The 18,084-nt window shown below is 41.6% G+C and overlaps 1 protein-coding gene across 1 annotated transcript in view; it reads right to left on the bottom strand.

The window, feature by feature from the left end:
* Positions 1-120: 120 nt before the first annotated feature.
* Positions 121-18,084, bottom strand: part of LOC142994519 (sodium/potassium/calcium exchanger 3-like) — a 31,561-nt gene continuing 13,597 nt past the window's right edge. The window contains exons 3-17 of the mRNA XM_076145207.1: positions 12,341-12,417; positions 10,244-10,318; positions 9,675-9,759; positions 8,726-8,829; positions 7,416-7,490; positions 6,696-6,721; positions 6,557-6,610; positions 6,294-6,427; positions 5,870-6,030; positions 5,471-5,741; positions 4,711-4,877; positions 3,868-3,982; positions 3,615-3,727; positions 2,872-2,937; positions 121-2,623 (exon numbers count right to left, since the gene is read on the bottom strand). Coding sequence (XP_076001322.1) covers positions 2,471-2,623; positions 2,872-2,937; positions 3,615-3,727; positions 3,868-3,982; positions 4,711-4,877; positions 5,471-5,741; positions 5,870-6,030; positions 6,294-6,427; positions 6,557-6,610; positions 6,696-6,721; positions 7,416-7,490; positions 8,726-8,829; positions 9,675-9,759; positions 10,244-10,318; positions 12,341-12,417 — 1,676 coding nt within the window. The 3' untranslated portion in view covers positions 121-2,470. The remainder of the gene's footprint in view (positions 2,624-2,871; positions 2,938-3,614; positions 3,728-3,867; positions 3,983-4,710; positions 4,878-5,470; positions 5,742-5,869; positions 6,031-6,293; positions 6,428-6,556; positions 6,611-6,695; positions 6,722-7,415; positions 7,491-8,725; positions 8,830-9,674; positions 9,760-10,243; positions 10,319-12,340; positions 12,418-18,084) is intronic.

An 18,084-nucleotide genomic window follows, 5' to 3' on the forward strand; every position in this document is an offset into this window, starting at 1 on the left:
ACCCAAAACAAACAAGCTGATCAAAATAATGTGTTTAATTTGGTTAGAAACAAAAAAAAGTCTATGTGATTAATCTATTGATGAATAAAGAGGCAGGAATAACATTATGTGCATGTAAATCAGTTTATTGCAAGAAGACCCCTGGGACCCAGACAAGCTTATCTCTCCCCAGAGGTCCTCATGAAAGAAAAGATGGACTTACAAACAATTCAGAAGACATAAAACCACACACACACACCTGTTGAAAACTAAATGTTGTAGGCCTACTTTCTAAATAGTTGTATACATCTCAAATAGAACTGCTCAACAGAAATGATTCCAACATTTTTTCATAATAGCATATCCCTCTGATATGTACAGCGTGACCTTACACACAACATAATCTGAATAATGAAAGAGGCATGCAAACCAACCAGGGGTTTTCTCTATGTAGTCTACCTGAAAATGTACACAACCGACTCTAGTGTGTGGAAAAGCAGCCCTATTTCCTCCTTGGAAATGTACAACGCACAACTCTATAGCACCCCCTTGTGGCTGCTGGTGTTTCATCACCATCTGTCTGAGGCTGTTTCTCAGAGAATTTCAAAAATGTTCTTCAATAAAAAAAAGAAAAACACATCTTCCACATTTATTTGGAACACATGCGGAAACAGAGTGGCAATACTGTTGACAATGGTGTTTCTGGCTCAAATACAAGCAGGAAAATGGCCACAAATATTGTTTTTGAAGCCTCAAATATAAGAGATGGCACAAGAGTTCAAGCACTGTGTTTAAGAAACAATACGATGTGAAAGTTCAGAGGGTTTTCAGTCTGCACCTATTTTTCAGAGTGAAACTTTAACATCTTTACTCTGTGTAAATTCAGCTCTAATCTAACTTGCTGGAGGTTAGCGATGTTAGCTTCCACCCATCCCATCATGTTAGGATCAGTGGCTAGTAAAGGTCCTTCTCACCTAATCACAAAACTTCAATAGCCACTAAAACCAGCAGGGGTTAACATGCCGTGCATTATCTGCATAAAACATTTTTCACAATATAGAAATGTTGCGATATATTTCCAAACTATACAAAACTTATAAATTAGAAAGCTGTATTCTTAAATATAAACATCAAGTCAGTTTCCAGTACTTAGATTATATATTAGATACAGTACAATGTACAGCTCTATAATGAAAGATCAGAGAGCGTTCCCATTTATGACACTGTACATGATCCAAAGGGCCGAAACTGGTGCTTAGACATTATCTTTGAATAAATTAATTCATAAATAAATCATGATTATGTCTCCCCAGTAACAGCGGTATCCCCGGGTCCTATCGAGAATGTGGCAAATACAACGCATACACACACACATTCGCAAACACACACACACACACAAACACTGTGCAGGTGCGAACACTGGCACTGTCCAACTTTCCAACTCTTAATCCTATTTCAAAAATACTTTTGGCTTTAAATAACAATGTTATACTGAACTCAGAGGCTAAAACTAGTTTTTCCATATAGTGCGAGGTCTAGAATCTAGAAGGAAAATCAGTAGTTACATGTTTAGAGTACCTGTAGATGCTTTGCAATGATAGAATAATATCTCTAATCAATAAAGTGACAGTGCTGGATTTCAATTCCAGGGAGATCCCTCTCCTATATGGATTATATTAAAGAAAAAAAAGTCCCACATCTGCTTGTAGAAAGAAAGAAAACCAACCAAAGAATCGACTATATAGACAACAGTTGAATATATCTAGTTTCTCTCTGTCAGTGCAAAGCTAGACGTGATGTGTAGTGTGTACTGCATGCTGTATCTATATCTTAGGGCTGAAACTGAGCAGATACGTAAGCATTTTGGGTGGATTAGGTTAAAATATACAATATAATCACGGTCATCAGATCATTCAGCTTCACAGGACTGGGCCTGAATCTCATAAATCAGTAAATATCAGTACTAATATAATTCTCAAATATATACAGAGAAAGCCAGTCTTTTATTAAAAATACCTTAATCGTGTGCTTATATCCAAACTTGTACAAAGAGTAGTAACAAACAATCTGGCTAAAAATCACTATGAGCGCATGATTTCTCTCTATTTCCCCACAGTCGGCCAGTTACAGTAGCAGCTTCTTCACCAACAGTCGTGAAATGTTGATGTTAATACAGTTAAGTTCACTCCTAACCAGTTTGTTCAGTTCGTCAGCAAATGCAGTGATCCCCGCTGCTCGCCAAGTGGTTGGCATCTCCTTCGATCATGACTTGGACCTTCTCCTCGCGGCCCCTGCCCTGTCCCAGAAACCAAAACGTGCGGTGTCCTTCATGTCGTGTGTATTGCACCAAAGATAAACCTTACAGAGCTCTATTTTTCTATTTGAAAATGGTAGGTAGGACTTGGTTCCGGGGCACCAAGGAAGTGGAAGCCAAATGAGGTTTCCAGCATTAGTGCCAGCCAGAGGAAGAAGAGCAAGAAGAACAGAGACCTCAGTGGATGTCTCGGCACATAGGAAGGTTGACGAAGATGAAGACGTTAAACTCGATGAGGATGGAGATGCAGAGGAAGATGGCGTATAGCAAGAGGCAGACAAGACCCAGGCGCCGGTCCAGAGTCCATCTGTTCAAATGGACCCCAACGACCTGATGAGAGAGAGAGAGAGAGAGAGAGAGAGAGATACTTATAGTATAACACAACGTAACAATTCAATTAAATTGAACAAAGTAGTAGAAGTAAACATAATGTAAAATATGTCTTTATCTAATTTGGACTAACTATCCTTTTACCTGCAGCAAGACTCTCTATTAAATACTGTGTGTGTGGGTGAGGTGATGCAATGTTATGAAGGTCCACGACACACAAACAGAAGTTTCAAATGTGAAGTACTTACTGTGACAAACACTGAGGCTAGTAAGAGGCCAACAGAGAAGATGAGTCCTCTGCTGTTTAGATGGACCTATGGACACAATTGCTGGATTAATTGCTGGCCAATTTTAGAACAGTCCAGACAAATGGCTTTTGACAGAAACACAGCTTTGTGACGCTGGGTGGAACATTGTGCTCCAAAAAACCATGGTAATCTCTCTCTGTTACCATGGGCCTTAAACTTTCTTGATAAGATTGCACACGGACGATACAAGGTCTCTGGAGATGCGCTTGTAGCCTTGAGATTGTCCACGCTTGGCTACAATCTGCTGACCTTCTCTTTTATTTTATTTTGACACAAAACAGCAGAATGAGTTCTTTGCTCCATTTAAACTGATTGACTGAGTGATGATGAGATTGCAGGCACCTGTGACTCACCACAGGTGAAATAGAATCATTTCTTGCCATTTCTAAAAATGTTAGGATTTCTGTGTGGTATAAGCTAGGATTCAGTATTCATTTCCCTTTGTTTGTTTTAATTATATTACAAGATGATAAAGTGTTTGAATTTTACAAATGTCTTTTTCAGTGTGTTATTTTAAATAAATGCAAGGTTGCCAATATATTTATCCACTACTGTATATGATCCCCTCTTGTGATTTCATCGACACATTTTTTTCAGTCAGTCTTTCAGTTATCTGTTATCTATCAGTTATCTTTATCCGGCAGAATCTCCTCTGGCTGAGCTGGGGAGCGTTGCATACTCACGTTGGAGCCGTAGTCAATGCAGAGCGTTTGCAGCATCCAAGGCAGGCCGAGTCCGACCAGGATGTCAAACACATTGCTGCCTATAGAGTTGGAGATGGCCATGTCTCCCATACCTGAGGCAAGGAGAGGAACACTGTCAGGGTCTGTAGATACATGATTCCATTCTGCTATGCTCCACCACTCATTCACAGGCAAGTTTCTGAATGTGTATATGCTGATATACCAAAGTGCATTGGTGTGTATGTGCTTGCACCTTGCCGTGCGACTATAACACTAGCCATGCAGTCTGGGACACTGGTGCCTGCTGCTAGGAAGGTGATGCCCATGATGACATCGGGGATACCGAAGGTGAAGCCGACCACAGTCACCTGAAATCAAAGAGACAGACATCATTTAATGCAACTTGAACTTTGATGCAACTTCTTATTGAGGTTGTAAACACATCCTAATATGAGCCCAAACTTTATTTCTTGAAATAACCTGGTTGTGTGGACTGAGCTCAGACTTTCTGAAATCCTATTGAAATGCTGTGAAACCTGCAGAGTTTTACAGCTGGCAAAACCCATCATGTCTGCTATTTCACTACTTATGAGATTGAAGCATTTGATAATTTATGCATCCTGTTTTTAGAAAGCTATATTAGGCAAAGTGTAAGAATGAGTTATTACCAGCTACCAGCAAAAAGGAACAAATGAGTATCAGATGCTCATTGCGGTCCAAATGAAATTGATGTCGTTGAAGTTGAATGTGGCATCTATACTTTCTTTTTTCTGCCTCTCATATTCGACAATATATCAGATGTACATAGAGAGCAAATAGAAACATTTTTTTCTCAAACCAATCCCACGTAAGACTTCCTCAGGGCTTCAGTGCCCACCAAGAATGATACATTTCTCATTTAAGTCTGAAATGATGTAACTAAAATTGAATTAGAGATCACAGTTTTTAAATGAAATCAAACTAAATGAAACTAACCAGAAACAGGAGGAACACAACAGTTTCTACCCCCCCAATATAGATGCAGAGGCAGATGTATCAGCATGTAAACATCAGCATATTTGTGGCACACTACAGGTTAACAATCGACTGTACTGACCATCCAGACCATGATGTAGGAGAGGCCAGCGATCCACATTGTGGCGGTGAAGAAGGTGACCATGAACCATCTCTCCCAGCTCCGCTTGGCACAGTTCGGCACGGTGAAGAACAGAAGCAGGGACAGTGGCCACATGACCAGCCACTTCAGCTTGTTACACGCACCCGCTTAAAGGTCGATAGACAGAGAGGGATAGCCGTTAAAATGATTTTGAGCATAACATTTTGTTCCATCATTGCCGAGAATAGTTTTTGACAACCTTCAGACTTCAAGCTCGTATTTACTGCATTCCGTTGTGAATATGTAAATTTAACAAAGAGAGGCTACAGTCGACACAGTTAGAGTAGAAGGATGAGTTTTTCCAGTTCAAGGAGAAATTGAAAGTCACATTCCTTGAGGAAAATGTGAAATATCCTGTTGCTGCACTGCATTTGTGTCTGAGTCCGCAGTGCAGTTTGAGGAGAAACTGGTATCTCCCGACATCAAAACAACGTTTGATGTCAGATTAAATGGGACCGATTATACAGAGTTCTTATTTTCTGTTAAGGGATCTAATATGCAAATGTTGCAGGGCTTTAATGTGCAGCAACTCACTCCCTTACTCCAGCAGCACTATATACACATAGACTGATATATAAACTATATAAATAAAATATAAAATGTGTCAAAACTACTTACCAACCATGCATACCATGCATATGTCCCATTTAATGTCCCCTTTAATACAGAATGACTACAGACACACACCATATGAGAATACCTGGGATTTTGAATGGGACTAGAGGCCCGTGTTTGTCATCCTCTCCTTCTCCTTCCTCGTCGTTTGCGTTGTTATCGTTATCCTCATTCTCATTCTCCGTCTCATTCTCAGAGTCCACTCCCTGAAGTCTGTACCTCCCGTTCAGCCCCTGGCCGGCCACGCCCATCCCGTTCTCTAAGCCCTGCCTCGTCTGGGCGCGGGCTGACGAGTCCGAGTCGCCATTTGTGATGCGGTTGACTCGAGTCTCAGTAGTGTTGATCAGCCTTTGTCTCTGGAAAAAGGACATGCTATTAGTCTTGCTATGGTTCTCATTCGACTCATAATTCCCCTGTTTGCATTTTGATAATTTTTATATCTACAGATACATGTGTAAATCCACGCAAACTCTAGTGGATTTACCTCGTTGATGAGCATGCGTGAAGCCATGGTGAGGCGAGTTCTGGGGGAGAAGTGACTGGTGATCATGATCCTCATGCCAGCCTCAGAGAAGGACAGCTGGTGGGGATATGCAGAGAGCAGCTCGTCCACCATCAGCACAGACGGCTTACAGTGGAAGTTAGCTGAGGAGACATGCACACCTGCTGGTTTACAGTTTTCTCAAGTTCTAGACCAATATGAACCTGTTTATACTGTATAAATACTGTACCTCAAAATATCCCAACACCTCTCTTACAATAACCTAAATCAAATTAAATTTCCAGACCAAAATCACCAAATCTCAGTAGCTCTATGAAAACAGCCAACAAATAAAACAGAAAACATAGAAATGCAAGACTGTGCTTAGACATAATTTTACCAACAACACCATAGCAGCAGATTTTACCTGTCTTGAGCAGAACCGCAGTAGCATCGCATGTAACATTGTCCTCCAGGTCGGTGCTTCCTGTCAACCCGTTGGCCAGATTCACAGAGCCCTTCTTTCGACGGTCTAAGTAGCGCTGTGCCTTGCCGTTAAACCTTGTAATGACGGGTGAAGGAAACAATTGAAGAGAAATGTTTTAAAGAAGAATCTTAAGAGTTTTAAATAGAAAAATCATCTACTCATTCAACCGAAAGTGTGAACATGTATAAGGTGATGGCACTTACTTCATAATGAGGATGTAGACAGCATACATGAGAATCAGGATAAGAGACTCCCACCTGTGCACAAAAAAACGTCAGCAAAAATTGTACAACACATCAGTATTTCAAATATCAGACATATTGAAACGTATTCGGTACGCACCAGCACACCTTCTCATCATAGATGAACTGTTGAGGAAAAACAAAAAAAAGCTCATTAGCTGGAGGTCAGCATGAGCGTACAGTACATTCAAGTCTACAGATCTACAGCTACTCCAATAGGGGGCATAAGTATCACAGAGCTTAGGCAGCCAGAGAAAAGTGTATGACCTTTAGATTCAACAAGTGCAATTCAAAGTCAGGAAGTCATTTAAAAAGTAAATTTTTACAATGCTTATGAGCTTTGCTTGTGGCATGCTGAACACTGATTATGTAAATACTTGAAGATTCTGCGACACACTGTCATGTCCTAGTGAAATGAGTGTCTTTTTGGGTTTGATGTACAAGAACACAGTGGATGTCCTATGGCATGTAAGGTTAATTGGAGTGTGCACAGTTCCCTCCCTTTCATCATCTGCCTCTATCACTCATACTGTAATGGTATGATAGCACACACATAGCCCCTTTCTATAAGCATGTCACATATACAGTATATTCATATACAAACATGCACATTCAACTGGAAAACCTTCACGACTTGAGCAGCATTGGTGTGACAGAATAAGCCCCAAAATCCTCACTTACAATCTGTATACCTGCATGTTTTGGACAATCACTGCCAAGAATGCGGCCCTGGCACATTTGTGCTTTTGTGTGCGCATTTATATACTAAACACTTGATCAGATGTGTTGTGCATTCCTGTGTAAATATTTAAAACCTTACCACAATGAGGGCTATGATAGCAAATGTGTAATAAATGGAATCTCGGAGTAGTGCCCAATGAGAAAGCTTCACTGCCTGCAAACAGAGAGACACACAAAAAAATAATTATGCAGCATCGATTCATACATTCTTGGAGTAACACCTGAGTTTAGTAGCAGTGTGTAACAAAAACACCTCTGCCATAATTACCATACTGATGTAAACAGAGGCGTTCTGAAGTTGACCTCTGAAACAGTCAAATGCAAAGTACCATCCTACGTAGAAAAAGGTGCCGGTGTGTTTATCGCCTTTATATAATCAAATACAGCACAGGTGCCCACAGTAGCGTGACTAATGTTGTAACACTCAGCATCTCAGTCTTCCCACACAACATTGGTATTGTACACATAAGTGGTGGGTCAGAAGTCACATCTTGCATGTACCACTCCCAGCTATGGAATCATTCGCTGCTGTGAGGGAGAAAAAGCAAACAAGACACCAACATTGCTGTAAAACATAAGCTCAGAATAAAGATATTGTGTTTCATTCTACAATAGGGCTTTGTAGAAGAAACAGTAATGGATGAAGTAGCAAAGAGTAATGAACAAGCCTGGACTTGACAGTGTTATATTGATGTCAATGCCCCCAATCCCTCCAATACACTACCTTTCTCCCTCATTATCTCACTATGGTTACATAAAACACAATCTTGGAGTCGAGGGCACGTACAGTGTTTATCTCAGAGCAGAAAGCTTGAGCTTGTATTCTGCTTCTTTCACTGTAAGATATTGCCATCTCACAGGCATGTCAGATACACTAAGAGAGAGGCAGCAGTGTGTTTTGTTATCTCTGTAACTTATACAGCAAAAGTACTGTATATACCATATTTCTTTGGTGCAATAAAAAAAAAACACATCACATTATCATCACAAAATAACATATAAAGAATTTTCTCCAGAAAAGCTACAGCAAATTCAAGTTCTGGGAACAATAGAAAAAGCCAATTGAACGATGTCTGAAGTTTGTATAGAGTTTTAGATGAGACCAAAGGATTCTGCATTTGAAACATATCTATATTTTAAAAGGATTTTCCTCAGGATCAAATTTGTTGGTAAACATATCTAGACGCTGCATGCATAAATCAGCAGTGTGCACGTGTGTACTGTGTACTTCTATGTAAGAATATGCATGCATGCATGAGTGCATTCAAGTCTGCCTGCAGGCTGAATATTTAACAGTGACATTTGGCTGCTGCCTTTTCTCAGTGGAATTGGTACCAGGTGAGCAGAGGACTGGGTTGTAGCAGTGTTAATGTTTTGATGACGTCATACCTGGCCAGCAAAGAAGCCGCACACGCCGATGATGCAGAGGATGTTGAAAACAGCTGAGCCTACAATGGTGCCAACACCCACATCCCCTTTGGTAATGAACACACCTGGGGAGAGAATGAGACATCACACAGACACACACACAGAAGAACACGTTATGACAAGGCTCGCTCTCCTACTTGACACTCGTACTTGACAAACAGATTTCACACAACTGTCACAACATCTCTAATTAACTAGCTTAGGGTTCAATTCACTAAATGGTTAAAACAGGTTGTTAATTCATAAAACACTTTTTTGGTTAAATGTCTACTTGTACATTTTACATTATATCTAATCTAATTTAAGATTACATATTAAAATACAAAACTAAAACTGACTGAAAGATAGTCTGTAATTCAACCTTTAAACTAACTTTGGGCACAATAATTGATTAAGCACGTAAATGCAACACTTCTGCTATAGTAAATATGATCATTGAGATTGCTGAGACTGGATATCTTCAACCCACTTCAGATGTATATTAGGCTCACAGATGGTATAATATGATAGCCCAGCCTTTGAAGTCGATGCTCTTAATGTTGTTGGTACACCTTTCTGTTTAGCTAAAATAGATTTACTGCAGTGAATACACATCCATGATCAAAGATAAAAAAGGAAAATGCGTAGCCTTTGCTCCTCACCAGCTATTCTCTGCTGCTTATTATGTAAGATGACTTTAATGTGATTCTACTGAGATTCAGTGTACTGAAGGCCTATATTTGTTTACTGCCGGTCTCTGGGGATAAAAGCATTAAAGTATCCATTAAAAGCTATGCATGATTCCTCCCCAACTCAGCTATTGTGACATGTATTGCTGTCAGAGGAGAAGAGGTGAAGAGATTGGCGGATGCATGGTGTGGTGAGGAGGAGGATGAGGATGAGGAGGAAGAGGAAGAGGAGGATGAGTTACCTATGACAGAAGTGAAGAGCTCTGGAGCAGAGCTGCCAGCGGCCATGAAGGTCGCACCTGCTACATCCTCACTCAGATGGAGACGCTGGGAGAGAGAAAAAAAAGTAAGGAGCAAAATACAGATAAACTTTAACTAACTAACCAGTGGTTTGGCTCATTGTATACATTTCTATAGGCATCAACAAGCTTTACATGTTTTAATTTTTACGACAGAATCATCTTTCATCAATATCAGAGTAAAAAATAGAAATGCTGATGTTGCTAGACGGGCAAAAGATTACAAATAAGACGCAACAACAGCTCAATTGATATTCAAATTCATATCCAGAAACACTCTCTCCTAAGAATGTAGGCATAGGAGCTGTTGTCAACCTAGGGTCGCAAAGGAGTTAACACCTGCTTTTCAAACAATTATGGGAGCAGTGACCAACCATGATAAATCAGCAGTAGTATGAACAGTATATGTATGTATGTATGTATGTATGTATGTATGTATGTATGTATGTATGTATGTATGTATGTATGTATGTATGCAGGCTACCACACTCTACTTGACCTCATATGCATACCTCACATATCTTCTCCAGGGAGGGGACAAAGTAGTCATCACAGACAAGGGCCAGGGCACAGAAAATGTATATGGTCTGTGAAAAGACAGTTATAAACATTGATATCTGTTGGCTTTACCAATGCATTTGCAGGCATATGGTACTTTGAGTTAAATGTCCAAGCCAATGCATCTGGTTATGGTTATTTTTTCATGTATTTCTCTATTACTTTGCGGCAATCTCTCTCCATGTCATACCCTAAATAGAAATACAGAAAAGCTCTCAGGGCCACATTAAATGTATATGTAAATTACCATGAAAAATGAAACAGTGTATATGAAATGTATATTGCAGCACATTAAATGTTCAAACATCAAAAATGTATGAATAACATTAGGAAGAGAGTTCCACTTACAGTTTCATTACACAGGCAAGCTTACAAGTGAAGTTTGTTTATGCGGTCTTGACTGTAATCTGATTTAAACATTCTGACTAAGAAGTGTGTGTACGTATGAATATGTGTATTATGCCAAAAAATGGTGAATTATGTGGTGAATGACAACAATCGTGAAGGAAGTTCTCTTCTCAACTCAATGGTCTCAACATGGCATGATTAATGAGAACAGGAAATAATCTGTGCCATGGATAGTTTAGATACTATATATTCCACACATGTATTACTGCATAAACACCCAACACACGCATCACATGCAGCCATTTGTCTGCAACAGCACAAAAGATAAAGAGAAACAGATGGAGGGAGAGAATGAAAGAATGATCAATGACCAAGAATGAAACTGTCAAAAATCAACAAAACCAGTTAGACAATTAATACATGACAGGTTGAACATGGATACATGAAGCTTCTATAGTGAACACTTGATGTGAGACATGTTTGCCCTTCCTAAAATACCCAGTTTGTCCTTCTCTCCATGAAGCAGAGTACAGTGAGGACACCATGAAATGAAGCATAGTCCTTAGTATCAAAGGTTAGACACAGCAAAAAGTCAGTTTGTACATTAAATCAGTTTGTAATAGACCAGGAGCTAGGAGAAGGTTACTTTCACTTGACCTCCTGCAGCAAGAAGAGGCAAAGACGGGGGAGTTGGGGTACACTCTAGGTCAAGACACGGACAAAAGTTTCACCCAACAATTGGTGCAAAATGCTCCGTTCTGTACTTCTTATGGTTGTTTATGCGCAGCAGGGGGCCCTGAAGATGCTGCTTTGCTGGCAAGAGCTTCCATTACAGTCAGCCCCCAAGAGACCAACGCAACATGGGTCACTATGTTCCGGAACATTGTGCCTACTTTAGGCTGTACTAGAGTGATGTCATAGGGGCTACATGGCTAACATCACACACTGACCCCCTGCTGCGGCCTTGCCTGAGAGGTCAGTGAAGCTGGTCATGCACATGAGGTATTAACAGAGCATGGAATCAACCCACAGGGTGCTGCTGGAAAACGGCATTAGCACGTGGTACAACTACATTAGATAAGAGCTGTTAGCTGTATTCTACCCATATTTGTATGTGTCCTTCAAAACTTGCTATGTCCTCTCTCTGCTGAAAGGGTGACTTACGTTTTCTGGTTTGTGCATTCACACATTCTTTAATATCTGTTTCTGTTTTGTTTTTCCACTTAGAGGCACTTACAACAGCACTATACAAATATAGTTCTTGTCTACAACTCACTCTTTAGGGGAGGAGAGGAGAGTGTTTGTGTATTGCGTCATGCTGTATAGCAAGATGCTGTCTTCTGCTCAAACAGAGCCGCTTTACTCTCGCACGACTTTTTTGGAGGGCAATCTGACACTAATTACCTCACTATTAACTCAAAACAAAGCATGACACCCCTCCAAAATATCTGTGTCAGTTCCTCCCTGCAAATGATGCATTTTATGGGGATGTTTGGTTTTGGGTGTTGAGGCTGTTGCGACTTGAAAATGTGATTACATCATTCATTCAGGAGAAGAAGACCAGTGTCACTTACATAGTCTTGCACACAACTCTCTCTCTCACACACACACACACACACACACACACACACACACACACACACACACACACACACACAGATATTCACACACACACACAGGTGAACGAACAGAGCTGAACTTACACACAGTATATGTAGGGCCACAGCTCCCTCTGTCCTCTCCTTGTGTGTGAATAGGTCTGTCGGGAACTCATGCAGAGCTGGAAGAGAGAGAAATATCAAATCATAAAGGTGACCAACAGTGTGTTAGCCTTTGCTTAGTGTGTATTTTATGTATATGTTGGAGGGCAAAATAGGCGAAGATGTATCTAGTTACATTACAATCATTTGGCAGACGCTTTTATCCAAAGCGACTTACATTACATTACATTACCACCCTTCGCAGAGGGGGGAGTAATTGAGGGTTCGGTGCGTTGCTCAGGGGCACCTCGGCAGGGGCTCGAACCGGCAACCCTCTGGTTCCCAAGCGGAAGCACTACCCACTGAGCCACTGCCTCCTTCCCATAGTTGTATCAGTATCCCTAAGACGGATATTATTCTTCACTATAAGTACTTTAACTTACCACCAAAGACCAATATCCCATTTGTGCAACCATGTGTGTATTCTGGATAACTGTTTTAAAGGGGACATGTTTCACTGTATAAGCACAGGAATACATTCAACCAATGTACACTGACCCCAAGAGTATCTTGTGTGTGTGTGCGCGCGGAATAGTCTAACTGTGACCTGCCAAGGACAGCATGTAAGTGTGCTTCCTTGGAAAGTGACGAGAGAATAGGGAAATAGAAAAAGTGAACATAGGAGGACAAAGAGAGGGCAAAGAGGAGAGAAAGTATTGCAAAAATAGAGCAAGGCATATATAGGGTAAGGCAAGAGGGATGGAGAGTGAGGAGGAGAGAGGAGGTGTGGGATTTCAACCGCAATTTGCACACTTTTCGGCATCGGAATGTGACTGCAACGGAGCAAGTTTGTGTGAGAGGAGGAGACTGTGAGGAAACTGGAAAATTGGCAAAAGAAAAGAGTGTGAAGGGAAACAGAGAAAGCTGAAAAAAGAGGCTTCTGGCTAAAAAAAAAGGGGGCTTGAACTGTTCCAACCCTCTACACTCCTTCTTGACTTCTTCCCCTTTCTCAGCTCTCCCCAATCTGTCCCTTGATTGCCCAAACCAGTGACAGGCCCTTGGATGCAGGAGCTACTGTTAAGAAACCGTTGCAGCCCGCCCCTCAAGCATCACGTCGCCCTCGTCATCGTCTCCTCCTACACAAATCAGGAGCCCATTCACGGGCCATTGCTTACATCTGTTCCATATTTCACCTCTCTCCTGGGGCCAAGCAACAGCCAGACAGTTGCGATAATGATAATGGTAATGATTGCTAGCTTTTCCTGCAAGAAATGCCATAATCACAATTAGTAATGTTTTATTAACCAGTAATGTTTTATTCACCACTTACCATAAGGGGATCTGACTTGGAGAACAAACAACCGACAAACCACAGCACTTACGGGCAAAGATGACGTCAACACATTCATGATGGGACAATGAGAGATGTCCTTGAGTGCAAACATAAAAAAAGGAGCCATGTTCCAATCTACTGAGTTAGCAAATGTGGATAAATGCCTCGAGTGTCCAGTTAGTAGCTATAAACATTTACGTTTATGGGCGGCACGTGTCCAAAAGAAAACGATGACAAAGTATTTAATTAAACCAAAGTTCTCTTGGCCGCAAAATCCTGACAAATTGTTCAATGTAATGAACTCTTACTAAACCTGAAGACAATTTCAACTGAAAAGTGAAAGAAGAGGAGTGAAGAAAGTGACTCAAAGGTGTCCAAGGCAGAAACACATTGGGGACCAGTGGAATATGTGACTTGGGTCAGGATATGTCACAAAGTTCATGCTTGCCAGTGCAGCTGCAACACAAGCAGTATTGCTAGGATACTCAGTTGTGCACTTTCTGTCACTCTGTGTTACCCACTCGGGGATTCCTCGCTCTGACACTGCACTCCAAAGTTCAACCACGCTTAGCTGTGAGCTGTCTGCCAGTCAGCTTTCAAGCACGCGGCTGACGAGAGATGAAGCTGCATGTGACAGAAGCAACAACAATGGACTGTTTGGCTTCAGACTCAAATCCGTCCCTGAAGGATGTGTCTGTCTGCCCCAGGGACTTCTTGATCAAAGTCCCTCCCTACAGCACAAATACCACTCATCGCGTCAAAGCAGTCTATATACAGTTTATCCAGCAGGGGGCAATGTGAACACCTGGAGCACCTCTGATTCTGATGGAGGAAAACAAAGATGACAACAATCGACAACCTTGATCTGACCGATGTGGCACTAATGCTACAAATGAATAAAGGATACACACGACAGCTTCTTGACTTTGGAGTAATTAGGCAGCCAAACAAGCTACTTTCTACTGAAGTAGCCGCGTTTCAAAGTGATCTGTCCGTCCCAATTCATATCATCTCACTGCAAAGAGACAACAGCAATATACAGAATCATTTCACAACTTCTTGTACCCTCGCTCTCAGTTCTCTGTTGACCTATTTGCATCTATCTCACTGCGTTTGTACGGCTGCGGTCCTCCTCTGCACTGTGCTCTGCTGCTGTTACATCTTACAGCCTATAACACAATGCAGAGCAGCCTGTACATAAAAAGCCACAGAGGGCACTGAGGCTCAGAGCAGACCGCCATCTCACAGCTACAGCTGGATGTGTTCAATATTTACTGTAATGAGCTGGCTTGTTCGAACTTGGTCCAGCTGAAATGCCATTTTAGAGTGGGATTTGAAAGAACAGGCGGCTCTCATGAAAGGAATGACGCAATATGCAGATGAGAAAAACAAGTTGATGGCGTCTGAAGCAGAAATTCCACTTTAATTGGTTGAAACAGAGAAGAAATGTAGTTGAAAGACAAAGATGTGTGTCTCCTGACTTCATCAAAGAGCCAAGAGATAAAAAAAAGAAAAAACCCAACACATTGCTAATTAATGTTCCAGCAACCACAAAGTCAAAATCGTCAAATTTCCCACGAGAGGTACGCCAGTGCACGCGTGGAAGTGATGCATATCGACACGCTTCCAGAAGAAACCCACAGAGCCTTCGTGTGTGTGCGAGGTGTTTCAAACACATCAGCACAGAAAGGTTCCACTTCGGTGAAAGCCACCGAATCAGAATTGCACGCTCGCTGAGGACAAAAATACGTACAGCAAATTATTTATGTGACGGCTGGTGTGCAGGTACGGTTCAAATGTGCATCATTCTTACAGTAACACGGTGTTTACATACACTCCTACATCTAATATGTCATACGCAATTTGACTGGACATCCTCTACGTCCACTTATCCTGGGGCCGAACCTGCATGTCCTCAGACTAAGTGAGGACACCGGAGCAAACCAAAGGGGGAAATGACAAAATGGTAAAACTGTTCTGAAATGTCGTGCAGTGTGAGGAAACACTGCCCAAAAAAATTATCTTGGCAGGTTCTGTTGGCAGGTTTTGAGATACTGGAAAAACAGGTCCAAAATGATGAGAACCACATAAGTATAAAGCCGTCACGAACAGAGAGAGGGGAGAGGAGAGCAGGAAGGCAGCCAGATACGAGTGAGCAGGTGAGGGTAAAGGGCTCAGCAGCTGAGGCCTGTCAAGTGTGTGTCGTGATGGAGAAGTAAGGATGAGCCAACAGAGCGAGCGTTGACTGTGCCCAGACGCCGTGTCCGCTGTGCCAGGGGGACACACTCGCAGCATATGAACTCATCTTTGTTTTAGCCAATGAGGACAGACACACACTAAAAGCACCCGGTGGTGGTGATCAGGGTTTTTTGCTCATATTGTTAAAGTGTTTTCATATGTGAACGTCATATTCTGTCTTCAAAATCCTGGAGTGTTGATCAATAGTTTCTGAACGATTCTAACACACAAGTTCCAGAGTCTGAGCAGATTTGACATCCTCAGACCTTCATTGCTTTCTGAACAGGAGAAAGGCTTTAGCTGGAACCTGCTTTGCCTCAGAAAACCAAGTCTTATCAGCTATGGATGATTTGTTCAACAAGGAATTGGATGAAATGGACAGCAACTCCCAGAGGGGAAACGCTGGGTTACCTCCCACTACCGACTCAGCACTTAAGTATCAACTTGATTGGTTTCCTCCTACTAGCACAGCTAGATATAGAATGGCATGGATGACTGACTACATGAACACGCTTCTAAGAAACTGAGATAAAGCGTGTGTGTTCAGAAATCAACCATCTTGATCAACCCCAATGTACTAGACGCTTAAGTCAAAGTCACAAGGTTGAAGATTACGTGGTAATCACTTGTAATTATCATCTTCCATTACATAACAGGAACTTAACACAAACATAGTAAAGCCAGTTCAAGCACTCAAGAGTTCAAATGCAGTAGCCACAAACCAAAGTGGGTTCATCCTGGACTGTTGAGGTAACTTAGTGGGGGGTGAAGAAATGGTACAGACTAGGGGAGTCGTCATGGAATATGGACACACACACACACACACACACAAACACACATTTGAACAATTCATTCATGTCCACAAAGAGAACACAGGAGGCAGGACATAAACAACAAAACATGACTACACTGCAAATCCTGGACAGTTGCTGCTACACACAGTTACAGAGCACAGGTTTTCACTTTATGTGTATAAATAGCAGCGTCTTCCCCATTTGTGGCAACTCCCAACGACGGCTGACATTGGACATTGAACAATGTGTGATGCTGATTCAGTGGTGAGATGCAAACAAGGAGGAGAAGCAGTAAAGAGGAACCAGAGAGCAAGGTTGAGGTTGATTACGTCCTTATCGAATGTGCGGACACAGTCCACAGCAGTGGGAAAACCTGTACATTTAATCTATCCCAGTGTTACTGCTGGTGTAGAAACAGTTAAATGAATTATTCCTCACTCACTACATACTGACTCTTGGAAGCTGCTCATTAAATTCACATTCACACTGCTGGTCAGCGAGCAGCTACACTATAATGGTTGGGGGTTAAGACACTTTGACAGCGATTTCTGGGGAGCTGTTCATATCAATCACAGTAACTAACCCCCCTTCTCAGAGACAAACAATAACAGTGTACAATTATTTGTTTATTGAGCTTTGTGTTGAAAGCTTTGGCACTGTGAACATTTCAAAGCCAATCTGAATTTAAGCCGTGACACTACCAGTAACAGTCCTCAAAAAATGACGGAAAAGCTGCTATCTGTACAACCTTGCATTAAAGAACAGACAGGCAAGTGCTTCTGACTTGGCACAAGGATTACCTGTGGAAATTGGCATTACAGTGACTGCTCAGGCAGTGTGAAGGATACGCCTGACTTCAACCTCTAGGGACAGCGTCAAAGAAGAAAACCAATGCTCACACAGCGGCACAAAACTGCAAGATTCAACTTTGCCAAAGCACATCAAAAGAATCCTGATGAATATTGGCGGCATATTGTTCGGTCACATGAGTCTTGCACTGTATTATTCCATATCAAAGTCATATAATTATGGTGAGATAAAACACTGGTACTCCCACAAAAAGATCATCATTTCTCATTTATCCCACATTTGAAATACAGAGACAAAACCGAAGACCAGCATGCAGATTGATTCACAAGAAAGCCTTCCATCACTGCATAAACAGGGCCACCAACACATTACTACGCAACCCATTTCACAAATTATCCATCAAAAAGCACAAAAGGCCAGCGCCAAATGACAATTTATTTCAAATTACAGTTCACTACTTATGTAACTGCTGCATTTCAGGAGTGACTCACCCTCGCCCTATTCACTACATGACAACTAGGTGAGTGAGGGCAGCTGCAGCTTCAACAAAAGACGGCAAGGTGAGATGACTA

This window comes from Genypterus blacodes, unplaced genomic scaffold, assembly GCF_046128005.1.
Source record: "Genypterus blacodes isolate CSIRO-AG114 ecotype Tasmania unplaced genomic scaffold, CSIRO-AGI_Gbla_v1 ptg000030l_1, whole genome shotgun sequence".
Classification (NCBI taxonomy): Eukaryota; Metazoa; Chordata; class Actinopteri; order Ophidiiformes; family Ophidiidae; genus Genypterus; species Genypterus blacodes.